General features: G+C 47.8%; 1 protein-coding gene across 4 annotated transcripts in view; it reads left to right on the plus strand.

The window, feature by feature from the left end:
- The window catches only part of UNC5C (unc-5 netrin receptor C), a 381350-nt gene extending 368179 nt beyond the window's left edge, over positions 1 to 13171 (plus strand). For all 4 annotated transcript variants that reach the window (XM_021100734.2, XM_021100735.2, XM_084973398.1 and 1 more), the window contains 4 exons: positions 2243 to 2392; positions 4586 to 4750; positions 10449 to 10627; positions 11372 to 13171. In XM_021100734.2, the coding sequence (XP_020956393.2) occupies positions 2243 to 2392; positions 4586 to 4750; positions 10449 to 10627; positions 11372 to 11537 (660 nt within the window). In that variant the 3' untranslated portion in view covers positions 11538 to 13171. The remainder of the gene's footprint in view (positions 1 to 2242; positions 2393 to 4585; positions 4751 to 10448; positions 10628 to 11371) is intronic.
- The last annotated feature ends 3790 nt before the right edge of the window (positions 13172 to 16961 follow it).

Consider the following 16961-nt stretch of genomic DNA (forward strand, 5'->3'; position numbering starts at 1 on the left):
ATCGTCTTTTAGACATCCCAGGGAGATAATTTGGACATAATGAAGATCTATAGTAATCAGATAATTACTATCGATTGCTCTTTAGATGTCTTGATGAGGTAATTAGGGTGTACTGGAAAGAAGCTAGAACTGATTGATTGGCATGACTGTAATCTCAAAGATTTCTAATTATGTTTCTTTTCTTCTAATGGCTTATAAACAAACATCATTTTAGCTTTAGAATTTGTCAGGTGCCAGGTTCACTGGGAACATCAGCTTTCTCTATTATGCTAACCAGACACCAAACATGATCAACATAAGCTCATTATGCCTTCCTGCTGAAGCAGAAGCAACTGCAATTAACCCTCACTTTTCTTATTCATCTTCATTTCCACATGGCCAGCTTCTTGTCAAGGATGGAGTCTGAAGTGTTGTGGGGAGGGTGTTCCAGGAGGAGCATGTGTGACTCTGGGCTGGGTAGATTTAGAGGGTCTACAGGGGACCCCGCAGGACCTGCTGAGCTGCCGCCCTGCAGGGCCAGGGTGCAAGGACACAGCATATGTGGCAGGGGCTGGCTGACTGCGCAGGCTGCTGTCACAAGTAATAGCTCCTCCTCAGCCAGCAGGGGTGCATATTCTCAGCGGCAATACTCTGCGGCAGTGGGACCACACCCACCTCCCTGTCAGTGTGCTCTTGCCTCCTCTCTTCCATTACACACTAATTAGAGGAGTCCCCGCCTGAGACGTATTCCACATTACCCTAATAATCCCTACACCTTAAAGGACCTCTCAGCAGCTTGCTCCGTGCAGAACAGTGGCCTGACTCAAAGATGATGGATGCTAAGAACCACTAAAGGAGCAGTTTGAAATGAGCTGTTGCCATCTAATCAATGACGTTGGTAAGCTCTGCACTTACTGGCCTGTAGTTCATGCCCCGTACTCACAGTTCTCCACTGTGACCCTCCATCTCTGCAGAAAGAGATGCCCAGCGCATGCGTGTGGAATGGCCTGAATGATCGCCTGGGCTATTGAACCCCATGCTTTCCATTGAAAGTTCACTCAGGAAGGAAATTGTATTTTGCTTTTATATTGTTATAAAATCCATCATTTCCCTAAACTCTTCGGGGAGGGGAAGGTCATACATGCCTGCATATTTGTATCCCTAAAGCTTTAAAGCATGAGAGGAACAAAATGCATAGGGATGGTTCAGGTAGCAGAGGAGGCGTGGATATTTTGTTTTTTTGATAACTTATGGTTTGCTGATGTTTGGATAATGGCAGCTGTAGTTGGCTGAAAATGCCTCATTAACTTCCATTAACGAGCTTGAGGGATGGAAATATATATAGAATTTATCTTCATGTTAAACATCTTTATAGCACAAAGTTACAAAGCAGATTTTTAAAATCAGTCACAGTTCTTGAGACATGAGGTGGTTTTTACAGAATTTAATCTGAGCAACTCTTTAGATCAATATTTGGTGCTGAAAAAACCCTCCTAATCTGTGTCAGTATATTTTCCTCTAGTAGAATATTAGCATGTTTTAATTTTTGATCACTTGGAATGGTGCAGTGAATAACTTTAAGCAAAAATGTTATTTCTGGGAGTTCCCTTGGGTGCAGTAGGTTAAGGATCTGGCAGTGTCACGCAAGGGCTTGGGTTGTTGCTATGGTTGAGGTTTCATCCCTGGCCTGAGAGTTTTCACATCTTGCGGTAACAGCCAATATATATATTTATTTATTTATGTAGGTAAAGAAACAAACAACAACAACAAAAAAAAAAATAGAAAAAGTACCCAAAACACATTTCAGATTTTTATTTGTTGGCTACAGTTACCAATCCATGATATGGTTTGGTTTGTTTTCAAGTTATTCGTCCCTTTCCCTAAAAGTTCATTGAAAAATCGACTTATCTGTTTATTTTTCTACCTCTTTTTTCTTTTAGTGGGGGTTCTTCCCATGCAGGGCTCTGACTATTATTTCCCTGTCCTTGGTAAAATATTCGTCTTGTCTATCAAGAAATGCAGTCAGTTCTGAATGTGCCCCACAACAGTGTGATGTGGGTTGCTGAGACAGTGACGGTTGGTGTGGCCCAGTCGCATGCAAACTGGCTGGGGCCTCAGGTGGGGGGGTCTCTGGGCTGCAGAATGGAAGTCTCGAGTTGCCCAGTTAGGATGTGGGGGGGCGGGGGGCGCGCAGAGTGAGGAGGCGTCTACAGAAGTGACGTGGGTCAGTCATTTGCTTGGGGTTTGGGGCATGTCGTTGCAGGAAGTTTTGCAGCTCGAGAGACAGATGGGAGGACAGCTTCTAGAAGAGCCCAAGGCTCTTCATTTCAAAGGCAGCACCCACAACCTGCGCCTGTCCATTCATGATATTGCCCACTCCCTCTGGAAGAGCAAACTGCTGGCCAAATATCAGGTAGGTTCCCAAGCTGAACTAAAAACATCTCCAAGAAAAAGGACCAGGGTGATGAGACAGAAGATGTTCCCTGTCTTGAAAGTAACCCTGCTGCAGTCCTCGCTTCTCCAAAATAGTTTGGGGTTATTTCAGGTTTTTGAAAAATACTCTAGACATACTTGAAAAAAAATCCTTTTGTCTTAATTTCGCTTTCAAATCTGTGTACCATCATTGTTTTCTTTTGAGTACATAAGACTTCCAAGTCTATCATTTCAATTCATTTTCCATTTATTTTCAGAGCGAATGTTAACATTGAGTTGATAAAACCAGCCTCAAATGGATTCATAATAGAAAGGACGTTGTTATCCCCCGTGACCCCAGTCAGGCTTCAGGCTGGCCAAGAGGGTGCCTTTACTCGGAGGACTTAGAAGGGACCTCAGCCAGGAGGCTGGAATAGCAAGTGTAAATAAAACCTGATCCGTATATTGTTAAACAACAGCGTAAAAATGCTGGTCTCAAGTCCCCTTGTCTGTAGCTGTGGGAAAGGCCGGACTCTTCAGGGATTTTCAGGTCCTCCTCCGCATCCACCAGCCTGAGCTCTCCAGGGACTGTGAGATGGGATCTCCAGCCTCAGGCCAGTCTTAGGAGACACAGACACTCTTAGATAGGGACAGTGAATCCTTGTCTACACACATGCAAATCCAGTCCCGCACCCCACACTGCAGCTGCTCTGCTTGAGATTTCCTAGTGTATGTCAATGAAAATTCTAGAAGGAATGAGACGAAGATTTTCAGCTGCCTTCTTAACTCTCAGATGTCTGGCACTCACAAACAAATTGTGGGAAACAAACCTACTAGTCTGCTAACAGTCTCCAGCTTTGATGGAGGTGCATGCCAGACCCTTCTGGGTGACTCAGTGCTTGATTGAGAGATCCACTTTGACGTTCTCATTAAATCTCTTCCTTTCCTTTCTTCTTTCTCTGATTTTGCAACTGCCATAAAAATCCAAAAATATTCCCCTTTTATGAACCATTTCTTTTGTGCAATCATAATAGAAAATACTGTTTTTGTAATCATGATAATCTGGTATTAGTTCAAGCTGAGCCTGGCTGAGATTTCACCATCTGCCGGACTCTCTCATGTACTTTGGTTAATCTCATTTAACTGCTTCCATTCAGGTACTCTTTGGTTTAGGTACAGACTTTTGCAGAAACTGAGGCATGGAAAGGTTAGGTAACTTGCCCCAGATCACCCTGTAAGCAAGAGGAAGGTGTTTCATTTGTACCAGATTTGGTTCCAGAGCCTCTGTTCTTAAGCAGAATGTTCTCCTTTTTTTTGGTCTTTTTAGGGCCACACCTGCGGCATATGGAGGTTCCCAGGCTAGAGGTCAAATAGAAGCTGTAACTGCCAGCCTACACCACAGCCACAGCAACATCAGATCGGAGCCTCATCTGCGACCTACACCACAGGTCATGGCAACACGGATCCATAATCCACTGAGTGAGACCAGGGATTGAACCTGCGTCCTCATGGATACTAGTCAGATTCATTTCTGCTGAACAACGGAAACTCCGCTCTCCCATTTTTTTTTAATGGATCAATTTCTTTATTGAAAAAAAAAAGATTCTAGGGTGATAGACAGTTATGACTGTTAGAGACTTGGTTCTTTTTAGGCCAAGAACTTCTCTGTGGCAGCTAATCAAGCTTCCGTTTTCCAACAGTTAGTGAGCCTTGACTTTCCCCGTCCTGGTCCTGGGCAGAGACGGGATGTAGGTATGAAGGGGAACTGGGTCAGTGCATTAGCCTTTAGACTTTCTATGCTTTTCTCCAGGATACCAGGGCAGGGATTCCTTTTAATGGGCAATGACTGGAGTGTGTAGGTTGTATTTGGGGAATTGTCTAAACCTTAAAGAAAAAAAGCATTGAGAATGGCTTTTCTGTGCATGACCTGGAAGTAGCAGGCTGGTTAGCAATATGGATTCTGGGCCCGATTCCCTAGGTTCAGATCTCAGCTCAGCCACTTACCAGCTGTCGGGCTTCGGGTGGGCTGTATGTAACATCTCTGAGCCTCAGTTTTTCATCTGCAAAGGGGGTCGGGATGTACATGGACCCTGTCGTGAGGATTAAGGAAGTCCTGTGTGCAGCACTGTATCTGATAGGTGGTTGCTTTTAGTGTTAGTCCCTCATGTGTGGTTCACATTTCTCTACGCTTTAGGAAATTCCTTTTTACCACATCTGGAGTGGATCGCAGAGAAACCTCCACTGCACATTCACTTTGGAAAGATTTAGCCTGAACACAGTGGAGCTGGTCTGCAAACTCTGTGTGCGGCAGGTGGAAGGAGAAGGGCAGATCTTCCAGCTAAACTGCACGGTCTCAGAGGTAAGAGGCGCCGGTGGGTCTGGGATCAGAAGAGGGGAACAAGGGAGAAAGCATCTCAGTGCAGGCCTCACAAGAAGTTGTGAAAAGCTCTCCGTGGGGCCTGCTTGTTCACAGAATAGTATTTCTTAATGAACACAGAGAGCTAAAAATACATAAAAGAATGTAGTAGAGAATCCTTTTCAAGACACAAGTCTTTTATACTTTGTGACATGAATTTAAGAACCAGGTCCTTGGAGTTCCTGTGGTGGCACAGCGGAAACGATTCTGACTAGGAACCATGAGGGGTGTGGGTTTGATCCCTGGCCTCGCTTAGTGGGTTAAGGATCTGGCATTGCTGAGAACTATGGTGTAGGTTGCAGACGCAGCTCGGATCCTGCGTTGCTGTGGCTGTGGTGTAGGCTGGCAGCTGCAGCTCCAATTTGACCCCTAGCCTGGGAACCTCCATATGCTGCGGGTGTGGCCCTAAAAAAGGACGAAAAGACAAAAAAAAAAAAAATCATGTCCTCTTTATACAGATCTGAATTTCAAGTGTAAGTTTCGATTTAAGTAGCACACATCTGGAGTGACTTTCCCAGAGCATCCCCACCCTACCGCGTGCCCCGCATCCGCGCCTCGCCTCGCCTGCCTTGCTCACTCTTGCCGCGGGAGCGCGCCTGCCTTTGCCTGCCCAGTGGGGGGGAGGAAGCCAGGGGCCTCCGCCAGCCCCGTCCTTTTTCCTCCTTTCCTTTTTTCTCCGTGTTGAAAGGAGAAATCTCTTGGTCTGCGTGCTCTCTTGTACATCATCCTCCAAATAGAAGAAAGGAGGCCCTTCTCCCCAGGGTGGGAGAGACTGTTCAGAAATAGAAGGAAAGTGGAGGTGGCCGCCCCCCTGCCCTCCTCGCTGCGATCCTCATGCCCTTCGGACGGGACTTTCTTCTGTGTCCCTGTTACAGGAATAAGTCATCATTGCTATTTAAAACTTCTCTGTGGGCCAAGAAGGGGTGCTCATGGCCTTATCAGTTACCTGGGACCCCAAAGCTTGGAGTCAGAAGGGTGGAAACCCTGCAGGCTGGAGGAAAAGGAGGGGTGCGTGGGCAGAGGCAGCACTTCTGGGGCCTGCGGCGCTGAGGTCGGTGCTGCTCTCTGAGCCTCTGGACCGAATTGTCGTATTTTAGAACGACAACAGGATGGTCTGTGATGTAAAAGACTCCTTGTCCCGCTGTTTGAGGCACAGTGACGAATGAAATGTCACCGTGTTTAGCATGTCGCACTCCCCACGTCGTGTTTAAAGCCCATCTTCCTTAGCAAACCGGGCGGGAAGCGCATCAGCCTTGACGCCGCAGCATCCTTCTTTCCCACAGCCTGCCGAGCTGTGGTCCTCATTTCCTCCTGCCGTTTCATGAGACTTTTGACTCATAAACAACTAGTCACAGACCTCGCTGACATTCACAAGGCGCGATCTGGTGTCAGGGCGCCATGGCAACCGCCGGGCCTGCCGCTGCCTCGGCCTATCTCTCGGGCCCACAGCTCCACCCCCGCTGGCTCGGGAGGGTGTTTTCACTTTCCAGGCCCAGCAGGTCTGCAAAGTTCAATAACTGCCCCGCTCCAGTGACAACAAAGGCTGCGGAATTTTGGAGGGGGGCGCGGAGGTCTGCTCCTTTGATGCTTGCTTTCTGTGGGGCATGAGCGTTTGCTGTGTGATGAAAAGGTGGATCAGCTGCAGCCGCAAATCAAAGAGTGGCTGTTTGAGGGCCCTCCCCCACCAGGCCCACCGCCCCTTCCCAAGGAGGGACAGGGATGCTTAGTGCGATCACAGTTGAAGGACTGTCTTTCTTGTGCCAGCAGAGAGGAGAGACGATGTCGTTTGCAACCTGGTGGCAGTCAGCTGAGAGAGACCAACCCTTTAGCCTTCTCGGAGGCCTTGTGACAGACAAGCACATTTAACAGAGGAGGGGGCCAGAAAGGACCAGAGTCAGATGACTTCGGGGATTAAGGGGCACTCTGCCGCTTTTACTTCTGGGTCACTGAGTCCCACTGTGGTTGTTAGCATTTGAATGCAGTGCCTGCGGCCCACGGAGCAGGGGGAGCGGGGCTGGGTACTGAGGTTGGGGAGCGAGGCTCTGTGCTAATGAACAACCCGAGAGGCCTGAGTCCTGGGTCCGCATCAAAAGCTCGAGAAGGGGTCCCCTGTGACTGACAGGCCATAGGCTACCAGAGAAAAGGCTCCATGGGTGGTGTCTGTCTTTTGGACAAGTCCCCTCCCCAGGGTCACATGGCAGGCTGGCAGGTGGGCTGGCGTTGCTGCAGTGTCCCGTCTCCCAGAGAGGCTCTGCCTTTCCAGGAATGTGCTGCTCCCCCTCCCCTAGCCACCCACCACTCAAGGCTCTCGGCCCTTCAGAGGCCACTCAGCCCTTGGCCTCTCCCGACAGGCAGAGACCTGGCTGGGCCTGACAGAGACCACGGGGACGTTAAGAGCTGGGTACCTGTTCCTCTCCGGGTGCCTTGGCCCGAGAGTCCGCCACTGGAGATAAAGCCTTTAGCCCCACAGAGATGAAGTTTAAGTGTGGAGATGAAGGAATGTCAGGATGTAAATGACGATAAATGGTTGTTTTCCTAGAGGGCTAGGGACACCGATGAGAGAAGCGGGGAAAATTGCTGTCTTTAGGGGACTTTAAACTATAGACAAAGACGTTACCCCCTGGCTGACTCTTGACACTTGGCGCTTCTGTGTGCAAAGAACAGCATAAAAAACGGGTGGAGCCTCACTCGGCCGGAGCCAGCTTCGTACTTACCTCCGCTGTTTCCCAAAAGCACCCTTGGGAAAATCTGGTTTTTCTAAGGGACTCCAGGAAGAGTCAGAATCCAGGCACGGAAAGTTCCTTCTCCTGTGGAGGGGTGAACACGTATGCCAGAGCAGCTGTGTGGCTAATGGTGAAAAATCATATGTGTAACGAAGGGAATCATAACATCAAAGACAGATGGTACCAATATCAGAAACAATTACTGTAATAAGCATTCCGCGGGGGCAAACTCTACTTTTACCTGGAAGTAGAGGAAGAACTCCAAGCAACTGAAATTATAAATGAAATGTACATGGATCTAGATATCCTTCTTTTTACCTTTACCTTCAAGGCTGGGGTCGTCTTAAAAGAGAGACAAGAAATCATGCCCTGTTGGCTTTGTTTCAGATAGAAACTGGCACAGTAGCTAAGGCTGGGGCTTCAGGGTTGGAAGGCCCGTGTCAAAGGAAGGGGGGGGGGGCACGTGGATGTGTGAGCCGACCTTCCTGAAAGCCACGCCTGCTTTACCTTCAGTACTGGATGGTGAGAAGCATAGGCTTGGCCCTCTGTAGCTGGAAGGAAGCTCAGCACTATGCTGCGGGCTGGGCGTCCTCTGTCTCTACTAAAAAACAGATTTCTCTCACTTCAACAAATAGGTCTGGAGTGGCTTCCATGGGCAGGGTACTCCCCTGAGGATTACAGGTGTTCTGAAGATGACAGAAATACTCTCATCTGCAAGAAATTTGGGGTATCAAAGGAAGACTGTGAGGATGACAGGAGAGCCCAGGGAGGTGCCATCAGACGGCTCCAGGGGGATGGCTTTGGGGATCTTGGATCAGGGAAGGTGCTGGACGGTCCCAGCTTTGAGGGCTTTGCCTGGAAAAGATGAAAGGAAAGGGCAGCAGAACTAGCAGAGGTACCTCCTTGAGAAGGGCGCTAGGAACAGGGAAGGTGCAGCCTGAGGGGAGTGAGGCAGGCCCAGGGGGGCAGGGGGCAGGGTGTCTGTGCTGGGAGCCCACGGCCTCATGCACGCAGGGCCAGCTCTGAAGGTTGCCGGCCTCTCTGGGGCTGCTGGCCAGCCAGCCAGGCAGGCCGCGCCAATCTCCATCCCTTCCCTGTCTGATCACGTGGTAGGCATTCTGTTTAGTGCTGCTGATTGAAAGCAGGAGAAACGCCAGCCCCGGGCTTAGGAAAAGGAGTCTGGCTCGAGGGACTGATCACAGGTATGCAGGAGAGTTGGGGTGGCCAACAGCATGAACATCGGGGGCCGCAAGTCACCGCTACCCGGACAGCCCCTTCCTGGTGCGGATTCAGCCTCCCCTGCCAGCCAGGGAGGGGCAGGCGGGGCTTCTTTCTAGGCCGTGTTCTTTGGTCCAGACAAGAAGCCAGCAGGACATCAAAGTGAGGGGTGGCACTAAGCTGTGGAATAAGGGGTGCCCCCCTCACCCCACCCCTCATTTTATACCTGAAATCAGCGTAGGGCACCGGGACTCGGACATCAGCATAAATCCATGGAAAACCAGCAACACGGGCTTTCAGATTACTCTCCTGGTCGCCTTTGGTCACACCTTCGGGCCTGATGGTCCCTTGTAAGGAGCACCATGTCCCACGGGGAAAGGTCTTGGGGCTTGAGGGACTCCAGCTCCCATTGGTTGCGCCTGTGTTTCCTACCAGGTTTTTCACATCCTGGCCTGTGCTGGTGTTAACAGAAACGAACCCTTGGAGACTCAGGTTGCCAAGCCTTGGGTTTCGAGGCCAAATACTATGATCACAGGCGATAGCGCTGTGGGGGCTAGGGCACAAGATTCATTTTGCTCTAACCTGCCCCCCACAGCCTGGGATGGACTCTGTGCAGTGCAGTTGTACAGGCTTCACAGTGAGCCTTGGCTGCTGATCCCGGGACACTGGGACACAGCGGCCCCCACGGTGCAGGCTGGCAGGCTTGGGTGGCTCTGGGCGACCAGGACTGACCTGAGCTGAGCCCTGGAAGGGCCGAGACTTCCTGAGGGCGGGACCTGTGTGCGGCTGTTTTATCCTCCAGCAACAAATTATGTTCACCAAGGAGTTACCTGCACTGAAAAAAAAAAAAAAAAAAGATGACATTTAAAGTAGATTAAGTGGATTTTCTTTTATTGCTTTAATCGTTCCCAGGCAACATTTGCTTTTGCAACCAGCAGAAGTGATCAGAAACTGATTAGAGTTTCTCTTGCAGATGAATTTCAGATTTTTGCATTTGTGCTGTTTTATGAGCTGAAACTATCTTAAGATCATTTGATGGTTTTTCTCTACTAAAATTAGATTTACAAAAATAAGGGTGTACAGCAATTTGAAGATTCTGATAGCAGCCTGCCCCAGGGCAATGCACTCTGCTCACCATTTTCTTTTAAGAAATTAGTCTTAATTTGATATCATTTAGAAGAGAGCTGTGTTCCATTTCATTCAACCAAATGAGAACTGAGCCATCTTCAGCAGGGGTTAGAGGGAGAATTTACTGGAGCATTTGCCCAGGGCGTTCCCTTCAGGGTCAGACAGTCTCTCGAATCTCACATCTGTTCCTTCTCAAAGAACTGCCTTTTGAAACGTTTCTCCTCTCCTGAAATCTAAACTTTTAGGAGTATTGATATTCTCCCTCTCATCCTGGAAGACCCCATTAGAAGAGCTGCTATTGACTTACACCTGAGCCTCCCACCTAGCCCAGTGCTTACGGAAAACCCTTAAATCCAAGGCTATGCAAAGTCAGCTCAAGATGTACCTCTTCCTCTCAGCCAGGTTACAGAGAATTATAACTTTCAGGCAGGAAGAAGCCATTCTCACGAAGGGGAATAATAGCACTCCTTCTCTTCTTAGCGCTCAAAGCAAACCTTGATGTTGATTGATTCCACAAGCACTGCTTTTGTCTTCAGAAGTAACGCTGTGTCGTTTCTGTGCCCGAACTACAGGAACCTACCGGCATTGATTTGCCTCTGCTGGATCCAGCAAGCACCATCACCACCATGACGGGGCCCAGCGCTTTCAGCATCCCTCCCCCAATCCGGCAGAAGCTCTGTAGCAGCCTGGATGCCCCACAGACGAGGGGTCATGACTGGAGGATGCTGGCCCATAAGCTAAACTTGGACAGGTGGGTGAGGTCAGGCTCCAAGACTAGTTCCTGTTCGAGGCAGGGCTCCAGCACGGATAACTGCTAGACTTAGGGCAACATTCATTTTTCTCCATCTGTAGGTTTACTTACTTTGCATTCTCCCAACATGTATTAAGCTCTCCTGCCTTGCATCTCGCACCGTCGTCTTACAAACACAATGGCGAGAGAAATCCTGGGCTTATCTGACATTTATATGTATCACGCTTTGTAATCCACTTTGCGAAGCTGATAGGCTAACACCCCCTAAATTATGTATCCATTCATTAATTATTGTTCCTAATGCTGGATGAGTAATTAACATGCTGAACACAGCACTGCTATTAAGTTATGAAGAAATCTCAGGAGCCTCTTCTCTGTAGGATGTTGCCATCACTACCAAGCAAAGGGCATGGCATGACCTGTCAAAGATGATCAGAGCCTGGGCTGGAAAGAAAACATAAGTCTCTTGACTTCCTGTTTAGGATATGACCCATACACATCTTGTCTCTTAAATTATCTTACTCAGAGTTGAGGTTAACAAAGTTAAACATCACGTCTCCTGTCTGGGCCTGATCTAATTAAGTGTGGGCTAGTTCTTTAGGACGGCTCACCATGAGCCACAGTTTCTCAAATGGGGCTCGGATCGTTACAGAAATGCAGAGACCAGAAGCTTGAGTAAAACCTGCAAGGAAAATAGACGCGTAAATCACAGCATTTAGCACATTTTTCCCTCCCCAATTACAGGTACTTGAATTACTTTGCCACCAAATCCAGCCCCACTGGCGTCATCCTGGATCTTTGGGAAGCACAGAACTTCCCAGATGGAAACCTGAGCGTGCTGGCAGCTGTCTTGGAGGAAATGGGAAGACATGAGACAGTGGTGTCGTTAGCGACAGAAGGGCAGTATTGACCCGGGCTGGGGCTGGGAATGAAGCACCAGACTCGCAGGGGGTCCGTGGCCCTCCAGGGGCTCAGAGCAGAGGAGGAAACCCAGTCTAGACCGATGCTCCACAGGCAAGACTGCAGCGGGGGAGGGAGGGAGAACAGACCCAACTGCCCTGTATGTGCCCACTCCCACTCGGCCGTGGTCACAGGAGTTAAGAACAGTTGTACAAATGTGTATCTTGAATTTAGCAATCAACCTAATTTTCCTCTTAGTTGGGCTGTATGCTGTGTGGTACAGGATCTTACAGTTTCCTAGGAAACGCTTTTTATTGCTATCCAGATCTATGGATAAACTTTCTTAACAAACCCAATTTCTACAAACGTTGTTTACATCAAATTGGACAGGGATGCAGACGCTGTCCATGGCTCGTTCTATTTTTGTTTAAATCATTTGAAGTCGAAGCTGTGGACGGTTTGCTGTGTCTCTTTCAGATTAGTCATTTACAGAGAAATCACAGACTTTTCCTACCACTCGTGTGTCCGATAAGCCTCCCATCGGTGTCCTGTTTCTAGAACGTGTAGAACCAGTGTTCCTGTTTGTATCAGGGAAGCGGAGACTCTTAAGTGTAACGGAGAAATAGCTCAGCCTCCTCCTTCCCGAGGGCTCTCCTCTCATGTCCTCTGGGAGTGAAGCTATAGCATCGCAGGGAAGACCGTGATTCACGTTCAGCCACAAACAAGCATTTCTTCACAACATGTGTGTTTGTAATATGCAATCGCAAGTGTTTTTTTTTTTAAAGGTATTATCATTATTATTATTATTATTGACGAGTATTTACAGGTATTCTAGTAAAAGGATATTCTTTTAACTTCTGTTTTTGTTAGCAACACTGTTAGTCGTTAGGGATGGACCTAACCTGCGCACTGTCTCACGGAACAGGGCGGGCATGGTCCGCAATTTGATTAAACAAGCATTGCTTCTTTGACCTTTTATCTTTCTTCCATCATTCTGCCCTGGAAAGGTGGTCAGGGCTCACTGACGTCGTCAGTCTGTTCTCTCTCGGGCAGGGCCTTTGTCCTCTGGGTCTTGGCCTGAGACGCGTTCTCCATCGAAGCTCACGCAGCCCCACCAGCCGCCCGTGGGTCCCCTGTCCGTCTCAGAGACGGTGCGGTTGGAGGAACAGCCTCGGAACTGGGGAATCAGGAGGCCAGCTCTCATGCTGGGTTTGCCATCGTCTAGCTCTGTCACTCATCCTCGCTGGACCTCCGTTCCCCCACCTGCACACTGAAGGGGTTGGCTTCGATCCGCTGAAGGTTCTAAAATGCTCGACTTCCACGGTGATGCCGCCGGTCCCTTCCATCAGTCCGAAGACCACAGTGGACGCTGACCTGGACCCTTCGGAGATGCAACTAATCGTTCGCTCTGGTTGCATTATGCGTTTCGGAGCGTTCCGACTTGGAGGATAATTATTCTAACCTGTCAGGCTTCCCCGTCTCGTTTTTGTGTCCCCGCATCACGTGGTTCCCTGAGAGATGGCATCCCTTTATCACCACTTTCTTTTTCTCTTGGGACCACATGCCTTCCTGACTAGTTGCAAATTATGTTCTAGTATTGTCTTGGTCAAAAAAATTTTTAATTAAAAAAATTTTTAACTGAAACATAGTTATCCAACAGATGACTTTGTGCAAACTATGATATCCCCTAAGGACCATCACAGGCTGTTGCTTTTAATGCAGGGATTCAGTTCATTCAGCAGGTGGGGAATAAAGAGTCAACAAACAGCCCAGCAGCCAAAACCAAGACTGAACAACAAGCACCCATGTGTGTGAATCAGAACTTGCAAAGCAGGGCTGTGGTTTACTTTTCAGTGGGATGTATCCAGGTTACTGACTGGATGTGACTTTAAAATAATTTTATATATTCTCCCCTTCTTTCCCCATGGTGTTCCTTACCTGGCTATTTTGGTAACTTTTGCATAGTCCCAGGTTCCTCTGTTGAAACCTTGGTAAGGAGCCGTTTCTTTCATGCCTCTTACTTTGTATCTTCAGTTTTGGCTGCCTGCGTCATAATCTCTCTCGGCCCACCCCTCTGTACCATATATAAAGACATCTCACACTTACTGTGAAAGCAAAAGATTGCACTAGAAAGTAAGTTCAGTGGATAAAGTTTACACCAATGCATATTTGACCAAAAGATAGTAAAAGCGTATTCTACATTAAAAATGTAAATATTTTTTAAAAGCAAAGAGAGCTGTCACCCATTGCTGCATCTTGAAATCACACTCTTCAAGATTCCTCACCATTACTGGTTTGGGGGACTGTCATCTATGGAAATCAAGAATTAGAAAAAAAAAAAAAAAGAGGAGCAAACATAGTTTACAAATTAATTCCAAAACTGACTAAAAGCAAGTCAAGTCATCAAAAAGCCGTCAACACAGAACTCTAGAACGTAGCCAAACTATTTGTGAAGCCATTGCGGGGTTGACTTCAGGGGCTCTGTGTTTTTGGTTCTGTGTCTCGGCACCAGAAAAGGGACCTGCCGTTGATTCCCTACACTGGAGGGACCCAGCAGTCACAGAACCCTCCCGTGCCCTATCCGGCGAATGGCAGCTTCCTTATGTACAGCCCACCAGAGACATCAAATAATTTACACTGCAAAGTCTGATTTCCTTCTTGGCGGATGCAGTAAGAGCTGTTAGATTGCACGCAACTCAGCAGGTCGGGACTCACCAGCTCAGTAAGTAGCTAGGGAGCCACTTCATCAGCCATCCCCAGACGGGAACTCCACCTTGGGTTTCCCTGTAGCTTGTGAGGAAAGACTGGCTGGCTTCATCTGGAAGGAAAAAAAAAACCCCAATCTCTCACTTGTGCATGATGCCATCTAGTGGTGGACAACACCGTCGACCCCGAGTGTAATAGAGTAACTCAGGAAACGCTGCTGGACAAAGGGAAGGAGTCCCTGTACAGTGGACAGGACCTTTACAACAAACAGTGTTGGGGAAGTTTTCGCTTCAGATATAGTTTCCTTAGTCTCACTTTCTTCTCTTACCCCTATCAAAAATTATGAGCCTAGTCGATTATGCATTCATACATGTCTCAAGTTGGGTTTTGGTTATATAGAAATAATAAAAATACAAACTTTTACAAAACAGTCTTTGACGTGTCATTTTAACATACGTGAAATGGGCTTTAGAGATTTTTAAATCTTTTAGTTCTCTGATATTTATTATCGAAGGGGTAAAATATCCATTTAGAAGTACATTTCATGTCTGCAAATGCAAATACTACGTCCAGTGAAGTGAAAATTCTGGTCATTAAGGAGAACACAATTAGCTTCCGTTCTTCTGAACTGGCAGACCTCAAGGCAGACGTCTCATCCTGTTTTATTTTCCTCTCACCAGGCTTGTTCGGATTTTCTTGGGATGGGGAAGGAATAGAAGTGAGATTCAGAATGGATACCAGGCGTAAGGTGTCCCCAGACACGTTACACCAAGGCGCTCACCTCCCCAAACAGCATGACCACCAACCTGCACCTCAGTCCCCGGGGAGCGCCCATCCTCACTGGAGCAACGTGAAGCTTTTGTAAGGCAGGCCCGATTTTGCAGTGAGAGGCCTGTTGCTAAACTGCAAGACCATTAGCCATTTTTATGTAAACGATCACTTTGTAGGTTGAAACAGTAGAACCAGTCTTTAGGGTGACATCGTGGAGAGTGAGTTCGGGACCCTGTGGAAACTACATGGTCCGTCCTAATTTTTAGGGGCCCCTCTCCTACAAGAAATCTTAAACATTCCAATGGTAAAATCGAGATTTTTTTTCTTTTTTTTCCTGTGTGTAACCGTTGGGGACACAGCAGCTGTGCTCCTGGTCCACTTACTTTTCTGTCACTCATGTTTGAGGAAGGGATGGCACTGTCTCCTCAGAATTCACAAGCCTTCACCACGACACGCGCTGCCCCGGTGGGTCAAATACAGATACCTGCAAGCGTATCAAGTATGTAGAAAGAGTTTATCCGTCCAGACTTCAGGTTGCATGTGAGCTTTGGCTTTTTCCAAGTAGTCGGCCTTGACAAGTCTTTAGTTTGTCATAGAGATCGTAGGACAAGTCCAAGGCTGCTGAAAGAAAGGAGGAGCCAGGAGACAGCCAAAATGAAATTGGATTTTATCCATCTTCGTCGAGAGCGGAAGAGCGTTTGTGACGCTGAATGCTGTTGCTCAAAGTCAGTCATTTGTAAATACGATGGTCAGTGAGCATTAAATGTTATGGATCCAATAGGAAATAGTAGCTCAAGGTAAAAACGCATGGTTTCACCTTTGGAGTGCCTCATAGGACCAACTATTACACTGGGGTGGGTTGGTTTTTCATATTTTTTAAAACCTTCCTGAGCGGGTGGTAACTGAATTCCTTGGAACTTTGCCTCCGTGCAATGAAGTGCTGTTTCTTTAAGAAATCTATGTAATCTCTGGCTGTGCTGCTCCCGCTGAAATAGTTCCCTGGCCTCGTCAATGATTTTTTTTTTTAAGGAAATAAGGAATAAGGGTAAAAAATACATTGTACCCATTATTAATTCAAGCCTGTGTCCATACAGGTCAAATAAAGCAAGTGGAGTCCTAAGTGTTTCCAGAATGCATGGCTAAAACTTCCTATTTATGAAAAATAGGGAGAGGGCCTTGTATGTCACTAGGTAGGTTTTCTCTACAAATAACTTCCTGATCCTTTAGTCTTAGCAGCATTTTGTGCTTGCCCCAATTTTCACAAAACCTACGCTAAAAATCTGTCTTCAGAAGACTTCACTGCTTCCAGGGTTTTCAAAGGGCCTGTCAACGGGCCACTTAATCTTCAGGTGGCTCATGCAGCCAAAGTCCACGCCGAGCCCTATTTTAGCCTCTGGTCCAGGGAGGCCATGAACGCCACAGATGCGCCGGCACAAAATCAGGCAGGAATAAGAGGCTACTTTCCAGCCTGCTGTACACTTTTGTGTATTGCAATGAGGTAGCCAGGAATCTTCTGGAATCCCAAGTCAGGAATCTCTGCAGAATGCCTCAAGAGTCTTGGCCTCCCAGCTGCTGAGTAGGACATGAGGAAGATGCCCACCAGCCCAAGCATTTGCTGCTGAACACCAGCCTTTTCATGTGCCATTTCGCATTCTGCCTCAGCAAACTCCTACGTTGCTGGAGGCTGTAACACTTCAGGGTCTTTTACAAATGATGCTTAAATCCTCTGTGCCAACTTTACATTCCAAAGGTCTGCTGGACTTGGCACTATCAGAGCTGCGGCTGAACCTGATGGCACTGACCCAGGGTGGACTCACGATCGGGACTGGAGCTCAGAATATGAATCATAGGCACATTTTGCTGATATGCAGCCTAAGAATTGATGAGCCCTTGACCTCTGAACGTCAGCCCCGCAGTGATGCAACCTCCGAGAATCACGACCAGAGCAACGTCCTAG

This window comes from Sus scrofa, chromosome 8 (assembly GCF_054392235.1).
Source record: "Sus scrofa isolate SSC_HxYL_T2T_F1_AM1 chromosome 8, Sscrofa_HxYL_maternal_Yorkshire_Landrace_v2.0, whole genome shotgun sequence".
Taxonomy (NCBI): Eukaryota; Metazoa; Chordata; class Mammalia; order Artiodactyla; family Suidae; genus Sus; species Sus scrofa.